The sequence below is a fragment of the Procambarus clarkii genome, chromosome 53 (assembly GCF_040958095.1).
Source record: "Procambarus clarkii isolate CNS0578487 chromosome 53, FALCON_Pclarkii_2.0, whole genome shotgun sequence".
NCBI classification, from domain to species: Eukaryota; Metazoa; Arthropoda; class Malacostraca; order Decapoda; family Cambaridae; genus Procambarus; species Procambarus clarkii.
In genome coordinates this window covers 5375304-5390133 of record NC_091202.1, presented here as the reverse complement: position 1 = coordinate 5390133, position 14830 = coordinate 5375304, and the positions used below count along the sequence as shown (strand labels likewise).

Sequence of the window (14830 nt, the reverse complement as noted above, 5' to 3'; positions counted from 1 at the left end):
ACTCTCTCTCTCTCTCTCTCAATCTCTCTCTCTCTCTCTCTCTCTCTCTCCTCTCTCTCTCTCTCTCTCTCTCTCTCTCTCTCTCTCTCTCTCTCTCTCTCTCTTTCTCTTTCTCTTTCTCTTTCTCTCTCTCTCTCTCTCTTTCTCTTTCTCTTTCTCTTCTCTCTCTCTCTCTCTCTCTCTCTCTCTCTCTCTCTCTCTCTCTCTCTCTCTCTCTCTCTCTCTCTCTCTCTCTCTCTCTCTCTCTCTTTTTTTCGCCTCGAAGCTGAGGCCTCTGAATTACGGAATTAATCATGTGTCAACATTTATACCATTTTTCCAAGTTTTTTTTTAAAGCTTCACAAGGTGTTGGTTCCCTGCTGTCGCTGCATACTCAGGTAATGGTCTCACTTATGTAGTATGTGTGGATTTGGAATCATCTTAGTTTAGATTTTTAAAAGACGTTCTTTTGTTTGATAACTTCCCCATGTGGTGTTAATGATGCCCTGTTCTCATAAGCTTGTGTGTGTTTAGTGTTTGGATAATTTCGACTCTCAGATGATGATGTGTAGTGCTTGTAGGTGTTGTATGGTGGTGATGAGTAGTGACGGTAGATGTGTGGTGGTGATGTGTAGTGACCGTAGGTGTTGTGTGCTGGTGATGTGTAGTGATGGTGGGTGTTGTTTGGTGGTGATGTGTAGTGATGGTAGGTATTGTGTGGTGGTGATGTGTAGTGATGATTGGTGTTGTGTGGTGGTGATGTGTAGTGACAGTAGGTGTTGTGTGGTGGTGATGTGTAGTCAGGATAGTTGTTGTGTGGTGGTGTTCTGTAGTGACGGTAGGTGTTGTGTAGTGGTGATGTGTACTGATGGTGGCGGGTGTTCTGTGGTGGTGGTGATGAAAATTTAAGTATTTATGGAAGATGGCTACAGTTACGAGGCTGGTCGTTACAGTGTAGATGGTTACAGTGTTTCAGGTTGTGTGAAGTAAATACGGTTACAATGATGAGGGTTGTCATAAGTTAAGACGATTACTGTGGCGAAGAAAGTGCGATAGTGCGTAGTAACTATGGTTAATGATGATTGTCATTTGTAGTGAAGATCGACACCACTGACGACTGTGTTGTAAAGTTACAGTGATGAAACTATTGTATAATAAAGATGATTACAGTGAAGATATTGTGTGTACTGAAAATGATTATAGTGAAGTTTTTGTGTGTAGTTAAGATGGTTACAGTGAAGATAGTGTGTAGTGAAGATGGTTACAGTAAAAAATAGTGTGTAATGAAGATAGTGTGTAGTGATAATAGAGTGTAGTGAAGATGGTTACTACGAAGATAGTGTGTAGTGAAGAGAGTTACAGTATAGTGTGTGTAGTGATGATAGTGTGTAGTGAAGATGGTTACTGTGAAGATAGTTACAGTATAGTGTGTGTGTGTGTGTGTGTGTGTAGTGAAGATGGTTACAGTATTGTGTGAAGACGGTTACAGTATTGTGTATGTAGTGAAGATGGTTACAGTAATGTGTATGTAGTGAAGATGGTTACATTATAGTGTGTGTTGTGAAGATGGTTTCAGTATAGTGTGTGTAGTGAAGATGGTTACATTATAGTGTGTGTTGTGAAGATGGTTACAGTATAGTGTGTGTAGTGAAGATGGTTACATTATAGTGTGTGTGTTGTGAAGAAGGTTACAGTATAGTGTGTGTAGTAAGGATGGTTACATTATAATGTGTGTTGTGAAGATGGTTACAGTGTAGTGAAGATGGTTACGTTATAGTGTGTGTTGTGAAGATGGTTACAGTATAGTGTGTGAATTGAAGATGGTTACATTATTGTGTGTGTTGTGAAGATGGTTACAGAATAGTGTGTGTTGTGAAGATGGTAACAGTATTGTATGTGTTGTGAAGATGGTAACAGTATAGTGTGTGTTGTAAAGATGGTTACATTATAGTGTGTGGAGTGAAGATGGTTATAGTATAGTGTGTGGAGTGAAGATGGTTACAGTATAGTGTGTGGAGTGAAGATGGTTACAGAATAGTGTGTGTAGTGAAGATGGTTGCAGTGAGGATATAATGTGTGTATTCACCTAGTTGTGCTTGAGGGGGTTCAGCTCTGCTCTTGCGGAGCAAGAGTTCTTTCCCTCTTTCCTAAACACCCAACTCTCGTATGCCCAGTCCTCAAGGACGTGCACCTGACTGATGATATTTTCTTAGAAGCGGACAGACTTGGTTTTCTTCTGGTGGCAGCCATCGTCGCCGAAGACCTTTTCCTTCTCCATACTGACCAGGCCGCTTCACACTATCAAGAACCTAAAGAATACTTTTAGTAATAATATACCAGATGCAAGAATTATAGTCATGCTAATAGTTCGACTGGTCTAATAAGTGCGATGCCCAGTAGTGATGTACTCACATCATACGTCTTTTACATATAAATAAGATACCTTTATAAACTTTATCTATTCTCTTCAAGAGCTTGTAGGTAAGGTAACTACTCTCTCTCTCTCTCTCTCTCTCTCTCTCTCTCTCTCTCTCTCTCTCTCTCTCTCTCTCTCTCTCTCTCTCTCTCTCTCTCTCTCTCTCTCTCTCTCTCTCTCTCTCTCTCCTCTCTCTCTCTCTCTCTCTCTCTCTCTCTCTCTCTCTCTCTCTCTCTCTCTCTCTCTCTCTCTCTCTCTCTCTCTCTCTCTCTCTCTCTCTCTCTCTCTCTCTCTCTCTCTCTCTCTCTCTCTCTCTCTCTCTCTCTCTCTCTCATCTCTCTCTCTCTCTCTCTCTCTCTCTTTTCGCCTCTAAGCTGAGGCCTCTGAATTACGGAATTAATCATGTGTCAACATTTATACTATTTTCTCCAAGTTTTTTTTAAAGCTTCACAAGGTGTTGGTTCCCTGCTGTCGCTGCATACTCAGGTAATGGTCTCACATATGTAGTATGTGTGGATTTGGAATCATCTTAGTTTAGATTTTTAAAAGACGTTCTTTTGTTTGATAACTTCCCATGTGGTGTTAATGATGCCCTGTTCTCATAAGCTTGTGTGTGTTTAGTGTTTGGATAATTTCGACTCTCAGATGATTATGTGTAGTGATTGTAGGTGTTGTGTGGTGGTGATGAGTAGTGACGGTAGATGTGTGGTGGTGATGTGTAGTGACGGTAGGTGTTGTGTGCTGGTGATGTGTAGTGATGGTGGGTGTTGCTTGGTGGTGATGTGTAGTGATGGTAGGTATTGTGTGGTGGTGATGTGTAGTGATGATTGGTGTTGTGTGGTGGTGATGTGTAGTCAGGATAGTTGTTGTGTGGTGGTGTTCTGTAGTGACGGTAGGTGTTGTGTAGTGGTGATGTGTACTGATGGTGGCGGGTGTTGTGTGGTGGTGGTGATGAGAATTTAAGTATTTAGGGAAGATGGTTACAGTTACGAGGCTGGTCGTTACAGTGTAGATGGTTACATTGTTTCAGGTTATTTGAAGTAAATACGGTTACAATGATGAGGGTTTTTATTAGTTAAGACGATTACTGTGGTGAAGATTGTGCGATAGTGCGTAGTAACTATGGTTAGTGATGATCGTCATTTGTAGTGAAGATCGACACCATTGACGACTGTGTTGTACAGTTACAGTGATGAAACTATTGTATAATGAAGATGATTACAGTGAAGATATTGTGTGTACTGAAAATGATTACAGTGAAGATATTGTGTGTACTGAAAATGATTATAGTGAATTTTTTGTGTGCAGTGAAGATGGTTATAGTGAAGATAGTGTGTAGTGAAGATGGTTACAGTAAAAAATAGTGTGTAATGAAGATAGTGTGTAGTGATGATAGAGTGTAGTGAAGATGGTTACTATGAAGATAGTGTGTAGTGAAGAGAGTTACAGTATAGTGTGTGTAGTGATGATAGTGTGTAGTGAAGATGGTTACTGTGAAGATAGTTACAGTATAGTGTGTGTGTGTGTGTAGTGAAGATGGTTACAGCATTGTGTGACGACGGTTACAGTATTGTGTATGTAGTGAAAATGGTTACAGTAATGTGTATGTAGTGAAGATGGTTACATTATAGTGTGTGTTGTGAAGATGGTTTCAGTATAGTGTGTGTAGTGAAGATGGTTACATTATAGTGTGTGTTGTGAAGATGGTTACAGTATAGTGTGTGTAGTGAAGATGGTTACATTATAGTGTGTGTTGTGAAGATGGTTACAGTATAGTGTGTGTTATGAAGATGGTTACATTATAGTGTGTGTTGTGAAGATGGTTACAGTATAGTGTGTGTTGTGAAGATGGTAACAGTATAGTGTGTGTTGTGAAGATGGTAACAGTATAGTGTGTGTTGTAAAGATGGTTACAGTATAGTGTGTGGAGTGAAGATGGTTACAGTATAGTGTGTGGAGTGAAGATGGTTACAGAATAGTGTGTGTAGTGAAGATGGTTGCAGTGAGGATATAATGTGTGTATTTACCTAGTTGTGCTTGCAGGGGTTCAGCTCTGCTCTTGCGGCCCGCAAACTTTCAATCAACTGTTACTAACTAATTTCTTTCCACACACACACACACACACACACACACACACACACACACACACACACACACACACACACACACACACACACACACACACACACACACACATACACACACACACACACACACACACACACACACACACACACACACACACACACACACACACACACAAACACACACACACACACAACATCAAATGAAGATAACATCAGCGGCATATGCCAGGCTGGCCAACATACGAACGGCATTCAGAAATTTGTGTAAAGAATCATTCAGAACTTTGTATACCACATATGTCAGGCCAATCCTGGAGTATGCAGCCCCAGCATGGAGTCCATATCTAGTCAGGGATAAGAGTAAACTGAAAAAGGTTCAAAGATTTGCCACCAGACTAGTACCCGAGCTGAGAGGTATGAGCTACGAGGAGAGACTACGGGAATTAAACCTCACTTCGCTGGAAGACAGAAGAGTTAAGGGGGGACATGATCACTACATTCAAGATTCTCGAGGGAATTCATAGGGTAGATAAAGAGAGGCGATTTAACACAAGGGGCACACGCACATGGGACACAGGTGGAACCTGAGAGCGCAAATAAGCCACACAGATATTAGAAAGAACTTTTTTAGTGTCAGAGTGGTTGACAAATGGAATGCATTAGGAAGTGATGTGGTGGAGGCTGACTCCATACACAGTTTCAAGTGTAGATATGATAGAGCCCAATAGGCTCAGGAATCTGTACACCTGTTGATTGGCGGTTGAGAAGCGGGGACCAAAGAGCCAGAGCTCAACCCCCGCAAGCACAACTAGGTGAGTACAACTAGGCGAGTACACACACACACACACACACCGTTTGTTAACGAAATGGAATATGTTTATTAAAACAAAAAACATTATATTCAGATAATTAAGAAATCATCGTGTGAGTGAAGAATCCATAAATCTCTGGGCAAATATTTTCTCCCTGTGCAGGAGGTCAAAGACTTTGTCGGCCTTCAGCAAGTCTTCGGTCGCGCGGCACATTCTTCCAATGCGGCGGCGGAATGCGCCGGCGGCAATCCAGTTCTTTCCTTCTTTCCTAAACACCCAACTCTCGTATGCCCAGTCCTCGAGGACGCGTACCTGACTGATGATATTTTCTGAGAAGCGGACAGACTTGGTTTTCTTCTGGTGGCAGCCATCGTCGCCGGAGACCTTTTCCTTCTCCATACTGACCAGGCCGCTTCACACTATGAAGAACCTAACGAATACTTCTAGTAATAATATACCAGATGCAAGAATTATAGTCATGCTAATAGTTCGACTGGTCTAATAAGTGCGGTGCCCTGTAGTGATGTACTCACAATATACTCTCTCTCTCTCTCTCTCTCTCTCTCTCTCTCTCTCTCTCTCTCTCTCTCTCTCTCTCTCTCTCTCTCTCTCTCTCTCTCTCTCTCTCTCTCTCTCTCTCTCTCTCTCTCTCTCTCTCTCTCTCTCTCCCTCCCTCCCTCCCTCCCTCCCTCCCTCCCTCCCTCCCTCCCTCTCTCTCTCTCTCTCTCTCTCTCTCTCTCTCTCTCTCTCTCTCTCTCTCTCTCTCTCTCTCTCTCTCTCTCTCTCTCTCTCTCTCTCTCTCTCTCTCTCTCTCTCTCTCTCTCTCTCTCTCTCTCTCTCCCTCTCTCCCTCTCTCTCTCTCTCTCTCTCTCTCTCTCTCTCTCTCTCTCTCTCTCCCTCCCTCCCTCCCTCCCTCCCTCCCTCCCTCCCTCCCTCCCTCTCTCTCTCTCTCTCTCTCTCTCTCTCTCTCTCTCTCTCTCTCTCTCTCTCTCTCTCTCTCTCTCTCTCTCTCTCTCTCTCTCTCTCTCTCTCTCTCTCTCTCTCTCTCTCTCTCTCTCTCTCTCTCTCTCTCTTCGCCTCGAAGTTGAGGCCTCTGAATTATGGAATTAATCATGTGTCAAACTTTAGACCATTTTTCCAAGTTCTTTTAATGCTTCATAAGGTGTGGGTTCCCTGCTGTCGCTGCATACTCAGGTAATGGTCTCACATATGTAGTATGTGTGGATTTGGAATCATCTTAGTTTAGATTTTTAAATGACGTTCTTTTGTTTGATAACTTCCCATGTGGTGTTAATGATGTCCTGTTCTCATAAGCTTGTGGTGTTTAGTGTTTGGATAATTTCGACTCTCAGATGATGATGTGTAGTGATTGTAGGTGTTGTGTGGTGGTGATGTGTAGTGACGGTAGATGTGTGGTGGTGATGTGTAGTGACGGTAGGTGTTGTGTGCTTGTGATGTGTAGTGATGGTGGGTGTTGTTTGGTGGTGATGTGTAGTGATGGTAGGTATTGTGTGGTGGTAATGTGTAGTGATGATTGGTTTTGTGTAGTGGTGATGTGTAGTGACGGTAGGTGTTGTATGGTGGTGATGTGTAGTCAGGATAGTTGTGTGGTGGTGTTCTGTAGTGACGGTAGGTGTTGTGTAGTGGTGATGTGTACTGATAGTGGTGGGTGTTGTGTGGTGGTTGTTATGAGAATTTAAGTATTTAGGGAAGATGGCTACAGTTACGAGGCTGGTCGTTACAGTGTAGATGGTTACATTGTTTCAGGTTGTGTGAAGTAAATACGGTTAAAATGATGAGGGTTTTTATTAGTTAATATGATTACTGTGGTGAAGACAGTGCGATAGTGCGAAGTAACTATGGTTAGTGATGATAGTCATTTGTAGTGAAGATCGACACCATTGACGACTGTGTTGTAAAGTTACAGTGATGAAACTATTGTATAATGAAGATGATTACAGTGAAGATATTGTGTGTACTGAAAATATTACAGTGAAGATATTGTGTGTACTGAAAATGATTATAGTGAAGTTTTTGTGTGCAATGAAGATGGTTACCGTGAAGATTGGGTGTAGTGAAGATTGTTACAGTAAAAAATAGTGTGTAATGAAGATAGTGTGTAGTGATGATAGAGTGTAATGAAGATGGTTACTATGAAGATAGTGTGTAGTGAAGAGAGTTACAGTATAGTGTGTGTAGTGATGATAGTGTGTAGTGAAGATGGTTACTGTGAAGATAGTTACAGTATAGTGTGTGTGTGTGTGTGCAGTGAAGATGGTTACAGCATTTTGTGAAGACGGTTACAGTATTGTGTATGTAGTGAAGATGGTTACAGTAATGTGTATGTAGTGAAGATGGTTACATTATAGTGTGTGTTGTGAAGATGGTTTCAGTATAGTGTGTGTAGTGAAGATGGTTACATTATAGTGTGTGTTGTGAAGATGGTTACAGTATAGTGTGTGTAGTGAAGAAGTATATATATATATATATATATATATATATATATATATATATATATATATATATATATATATATATATATATATATATGTATTAATTTCATCAACATATATATATATTTGTTGATGAAATATATACCCTATTAATACCACATCTTGTTCTGTCTTGAGTTAATGCCACATCACCCCTTCCACCTCACTCAAATGTAGATATAAAATCGGAGATGCGTAAGTTCCATTCAGTTGTGTATTTGTGAACTAAACTCTTTGAAAATGTAATAAGTTTTACGAAACGCGCTCGTGTCGCGTCAGACTAGAAATAAAAATGAATTTTGGAGAATTGATTTTTGATTTACCTCCAACAGTGAAGCGAAATGTACGAAAGATTGAGAAAATTCGTGTTAGAATTATTAATCTTACTTTTTCGGTCATATTTAATAATATATGTCTACAGGAAAGACTGCTACCAAAATATACTAATATATATATATATATATATATATATATATATATATATATATATATATATATATATATATATATATATATATATATATATAACTTTTTAGACACTCAACCCACCAGGGGACTCGAACACTGGCCAACAAGGTGGCAGTTGCATGCTGTATCCACTACACCATACTTCAAAGCCATAAGAGAGGTAGGAATTCTGGGGTATTTAACCAACCAGAACTCCAATCCTCTCCCAGGCAATGAGATCGAGGTCGAGGGGGAAACTAAGATAATTGACAGAAAAAAAAAATATATATATATATATATATATATATATATATATATATATATATAAATATATATATATATATATATATATATATATATATATATATATATATATATATATATATATATATTTTTTTTTTTTTTTTTCTGTCAATTTTCTTAGTTTCCCCCTCGACGAAAACAGGAATGGCCCGCCCGTGAAGACGTTTTCTGTGAAACGGAATCTAGGGAAAATGGGAAATGAGAAAAATACGTTGTTGTTTCCAGATCTTAATAATAAGCAAACTCCTGGAGTCAGATTCACGAAAGCCCTTACGAACCTGTACATCTTTTCTCAACCTTTGACGGCTTTGTTTACAATTCTTAAACAGTTAATGAGCTCCAAAGCACCAGGAGGCTGTTTATAACAATAACAACAGTTGAATGTGAAGTTTTCATCCTTATAAACTGTTTAATAAATGTAACCAAAGCCGTGAAAGATTGAGGAAAGATGTACACGTGCGTAAGTACTTGCGTAAGTGCTTTTGTGAATCTGGCCCCTGATCTTAATAATCAAACTAACCAGTGTTTGGAAATAAAATGGAACTTGCATATATATATATATATATATATATATATATATATATATATATATATATATATATATATATATATATATATATATATATATATATATATAAACTGAAAACTCACACCCCAGAAATGACTCGAACCCATACTCACAGAAGCAACGCAACTGGTATGTACAAGACGCCTTAATCCACTTGACCATCACGACCGGACATAATGAGGTGATAGCCGAGGCTATTTGAACCACCCCACCGCCAGCACTCGGATAGTAATCTTGGGCATAGCATTTTACCAAATCACCTCATTCTTTGGGGCACACGTGAGGAACACAAATGCGAAATGTTTTCGCGGAGTCTTGAGGTGGGTAGAATATAGTTGTGCATTAATTGGCTGTTGATTGCTGGTGTTGACTTCTTGATGTGTAGTGCCTCACAAACGTCAAGCCGCCTGCTATCGCTGTATCTATCAATGATTTCTGTGTTGTTTACTAGGATTTCTCTGGCGATGGTTTGGTTGTGGGAAGAGATTATATGTTCCTTAATGGAGCCCTGTTGCTTATGCATCGTTAAACGCCTAGAAAGAGATGTTGTTGTCTTGCCTATATACTGGGTTTTTTGGAGCTTACAGTCCCCAAGAGGGCATTTGAAGGCATAGACGACGTTAGTCTCTTTTAAAGCGTTCTGTTTTGTGTCTGGAGAGTTTCTCATGAGTAGGGTGGCCGTTTTTCTGGTTTTATAGTAAATCGTCAGTTGTATCCTCTGATTTTTGTCTGTAGGGATAACGTTTCTATTAACAATATCTTTCAGGACCCTTTCCTCCGTTTTATGAATCTCCGTGTTCAGCTCTAGTGTCTTCGGTGCCATAGGGGATACGCGGCACACCGTCGCCAATTTCTGGGGGGGTCGGCCGGACATCCTCGTCTTCACTCTCGCTAATGTGGGTAACTGCCTCCCGCGGGCGGGTAGCTGGGAGAGGCGGGTTGGGGCGTCTTGTTGGAGGTACATATCCCGAGGTAGATGGCAGGGGGGAAGCCTCACGGTTGCTCGACCTCTTATCATATGGGGTCGTCGGCGTCCTCTTGCGTCGGCCTCGCGTAGATAGCCTAGTCCGACAGGGCCCCGGTGCTGGCCGTTCCCATGTGATTTTACACTCTTCTGCAGGGCGACTTGTTGGCTTTGTAATGTCCTTCATCAAAAGCGCTGTCGAAGCTTTCGTTTTTAGAGCCATCTCTCCACTCTTCGCCGCCTTCTTAGCTTTGGGCTCTGTTGTTGTTGCTTTCGTTTTTATAGCCATCTCTCCATTCTTCGCTGCCTTCTTAGCTTTGGGCTCTGTTGTTGATGCTGATGTTGTTGTTGCCGTTGTTGTTGTTGCTGTTCTTGTTGTTGTTGCCGTTGTTGGGAATGGCCCTGGCCCCGCCGGGGTCAGCACAGCAGTCATTGCTACCACCGGCGAATCCATAGAGCCAACAACAAGGTGGGCAGCGGGGCGGGGCTCTGGCGCAGGCAGCGTCTCAGGCAGGGGCATGGGCGCGGTCGGCTTGGGGTGCATAGTGGCCACAACGACATCTGGCACTGGCCCGTCTTCTTCATAGTCTCTGGCAAGGTCGTAGGCGCAGTTGATGAAGTTTTGGGGGCTTGGCACATTGGCCGAACATTAGCAACGCCACTGCTCTTCAATATATCCGCTACATCAAGGGACGTCATCCCCGCCGGTAGGATGACAGCAGTCCCAAAGATGAAATTGATCCCACCAGTCACCTCAATTTTTGAGCAGCCGTTCAACAATTCTGCAAATAAAAAAAAAATCATTAATAAAATTTTATATTCACCAACAAGAAACATAAACACACACGCGCGCGTTCTCACCTATATCAGAGTTATGTTAAAAAAAAAAACTCACCACGGGCGAATTCCATTTTCAAAACTTCGCTTGTGGGCTTCTAATGATGACCAGGACCCAGGGCGTTCGTCGGTGGGCAAGTTAACTCAATGGGCCTTAGGACTGGGCTTATATATATACCCCTAAAACCTCTACCTATCCCCCCCCCCCTCAGGCAAGCTAGGTCACCTGCTCACACAGGTTATTGCACGTCGCGTGGGAATCATCTCCCAGGCAAAATGTTGTTTGACAGAGCGGCATATTCAGGTTATCATACGTAAATTTCACAACCAAAGCATCATTTTTTGCTGTGTTGTTTATATTTAAAATCCTGCGCAAATTTCCGGAGCGCTTTTCCCACCCCTGGATGGGATAAATAGTAGGTGAAGTATAACGCATAGTTCCCGCAGAAATAAGTTTCCAACTGCTGTATTCTGTCATTGAATATGTGCAAATCATATTTTTCAAAGCTGCTCAATATAACCTTAAAATATTTCGAATACGTTTCAATTCTCGGGTTTCCAAAACTATCCAGAATGACAATTTCTGTCTTAGTCATTGCTTTGGCTATACAAAATGTAACCCAATGACCCATTGTATCTGCAGATGCTGTGTCTAGTGTATTAATTATAAATACCACAGGATGGTCATAGAAATTTTTCAAAATTTTTCTTGCATCATTGGCGAGATAACATCCCAGATATTGCACCTCCTGACCCAACACCCCGTTCAGCGCTTCGTTAATTTCAAAACAATTCATAGCTTTACGCTCTCGTATCACAGACTATTCGGCGTTCCGCATTAATTTTCAGGATGCCAGTGGTGTCGCCATAAAGCAAAATTACTTTATTTCCCACCACAGGTATTTTAAATTCTAGACTAATTCTCAGATTACCAGACACTTCCAGGGGGCATTGCGTCCTTTATAGTTTTGGGCTGTAAATTAAAAGCCAGAATAGTGCCACCGTTAACAAATGCGTCATAGGATAGCGAGTGGGCATTATCGAAACCTAAAGCTTGTAGCGTCGTATAATATAACTTTGCGCAGTTGTGTGGAAAAGCGCAAGCAATATTAAATAAAGTAGTGCTATTCAGTTATAAATACACTCGTGAGCTGACAATTCTCAAAATATAACGGGTTCTGGGCATAGCCTCCTGACATTGCCTCCATATCTATTTATTTTATTTATTTATTGTTTTATATATATACAAGAAGGTACATTGGGTTTGTGAGAATACATTGGATAGTACAGTATTTACACTCTTGTAAAGCCACTAGTACGCGCAGCGTTTCGGGCAGGTCCTTAATCTAAGAGATAATTTTAAATAGGTAATTTCTATCAGAATTGATAAATGATAAAGATACATTGCAAGAGAAAAATGAGATGAGAGAGCTTAGTAAGTATATTAAAGCACATTGTTATATTAAAGCTCTGATTGATTACATTGACAGCTTGATTAGTAATTTAAACAAGATTAATAGACACCATACAGCAGATTTACAGCACATATAAGACAGCAATGATCACAATGGTAAAGATGTTCAGATTGGGTACATAAAGATTGGGAGACTGGGTAGCAATAGATACAGATAAACAAGATTAATAAACACCATACAGCAGATTGGCAGCACATATAAGAAGACAGCAATGATCACAATGGTAGAGATGTTCAAATTGGGAACATAAAGGTTAGGAGATTGGGTAGCAATAGATACAGTGCAATTTTAAGGCAAAAAGTGAAAAACTATGAAGATGAAATTAGGTACTTTTTAGTATTGATTTTGAATGATGTAAAAGTTGGACAGCTTTTCAATTCAATAGGGAGTGAGTTCCATAAACTGGGTCCCTTTATTTGCATAGAGTGTTTACACAGATTAAGTTTAACTCTGGGAATATCAAAGAGATATTTATTTCTGGTGTGGTGATAATGGGTCCTATTACATCTGTCCAGGAAGAGTTTCAGAGCAGGATTTGCATTTAAGAACAGGGTTTTGTAAATGTAGTTGACACAAGAGAATTTATGGAGTGAGATTATGTTTAGCATGTTTAGGGAGTTAAACAAAGGGGCGAGTGGTGTCTGAAAGCAGAGTTTGATATTATTCTGATAGCAGATTTTTGCTGGGTGATGATGGACTTGAGGTGGTTTGCAGTGGTTGAACCCCCATGCACAGATACCATAGTTGAGATAGGGATAGATTTGTGCATAATATAGAGAGATGAGAGCAGAGTTAGGTACATAATATCTGATTTTGGAGAGTATACCAACTGTTTTAGAGACTTTCTTGGTTATGTGTTGTATATGGGTACTGAAGTTGAGTCTCTTGTCTAGGAATAGGCCGAGAAACTTTCCGTCATTTTTATTGCTAATGTTTACATTGTCTATCTGAAGCTGAATTGCATTTGTAGATTTGCTTCCAAATAGGATGTAGTAGGTCTTTTCTATGTTAAGTGTTAGTTTGTTGGTTGACATCCATAAGTGGACTTTTTTTAGTTCATTATTAACAACATCATTTAGTGTATGTGGGTTGGGGTTGGAGCAGATGAGGGTAGTATCATCAGCAAACAAAATAGGTTTCAGAATGTGAGAGACATTAGGCAGATCATTGATGTATATAAGAAATAGAAGAGGTCCCAAGATGCTGCCCTGTGGCACTCCAACGGTTATTGGTTATTGGTTATCTACGATAATCATATATAAACGCTCAGGAACTACAGTTCCCCAGGGCTGATCCATTGTAATTGTCCGCTTTCCTGTGCCCAGTATATAAGTCTTTAATAGGGTTTTGTTAAATGTATATGTTATCGGGGTGTTATTTTGTATCAATGCCTTATTAATGGCCGTTAAGCCGGCCGGGTATGGCATTATGCGATCTATCCACAACCTCGCCATCTTAATATGGTATTTAAAGTTTGCATTATCCCTTTCGCTATGAATAATCCATTTATCCGGGTTCATTTCGAGGCAAATGCGCACATCCACATTATCCAGAACGTATTCTCTAATTGTAGTAACATCCGCCAATAATTTAAAGCATGTGTGCACACCCGTAGTTTTCATCTCGGTCATTTGCTGCTCCCTTTCCTCAGTCATTGCAGCAAAATATTCGTCGGAAAATCTGCTGGGGTCATTACCTTTAAAGAAATGCGCTAGTTTCCGATATCTCTCAGCTTCGCACCCGGAAATAGTAGTCAGCAGCTTTATATAACTCCAGTATGAGAATAGAGAGTTAGTTTCGACCACAGTCTCGTTGAAATACACTACTATAGATTTGAATAAAGTTTGTGATAGACCATTACTAATTGTTACGTTTTCTGTATCCCCTATCGCACTAGCTCCATCTTCGCCCATTACTGCTAGCGATAGTTCCAAAGCCAATGACGACATATCTAGAAAGTGGCTATTCACGCCTTTAATGTTAAATTCAAGATACGTATCTTTAAATTTATTGCCCCCAGTATTTACTGGCAAAACATCAATAGTTTGACGCGAGGCTATAGTAGCCTCTACCATCCTAGCGGAGAACGGCTTGGGAAAGGCGTCAGTTATTGCAACGGCATAATTCCCCAGTGGTACTTGTAGCCCTGCCATGCTATCTTGTCAATTGTTGCTTCGAGAGTGATTCAGTTTTTAAGCAAACACGTCATTATATTTCCCTCCTTCAATTTTCCTGAACAAATTTCTTGTTTTTTTTTTTTTGTCTTAATCGTTCTGTTCCTTTTTTTCTTTTTCTTAACGACCCGCCCGCCCGCGATTTGCTTCCCAACATGTTTTAATGTTTCTAGGCCTCTATGTTTGAGCGACTGTTTCAATTTGCGTTCACCGCTGTTTATGTCTTGCATGACATCCTGGCCCATACTCAATGCGGCGGGGGCCAAGGTTCTCATC

The 14830-nt window shown here is 40.6% G+C and overlaps 1 protein-coding gene across 1 annotated transcript; it reads right to left on the bottom strand.

Annotated features, from left to right (window-relative positions):
• Positions 1-9886: 9886 nt before the first annotated feature.
• Positions 9887-10588, bottom strand: LOC138352318 (salivary glue protein Sgs-3-like). The gene has a single exon (XM_069304694.1). It carries the CDS (start codon positions 10586-10588, stop codon positions 9887-9889), a length of 702 nt encoding a protein of 233 aa, XP_069160795.1.
• Between the last annotated feature and the right edge of the window lie 4242 nt (positions 10589-14830).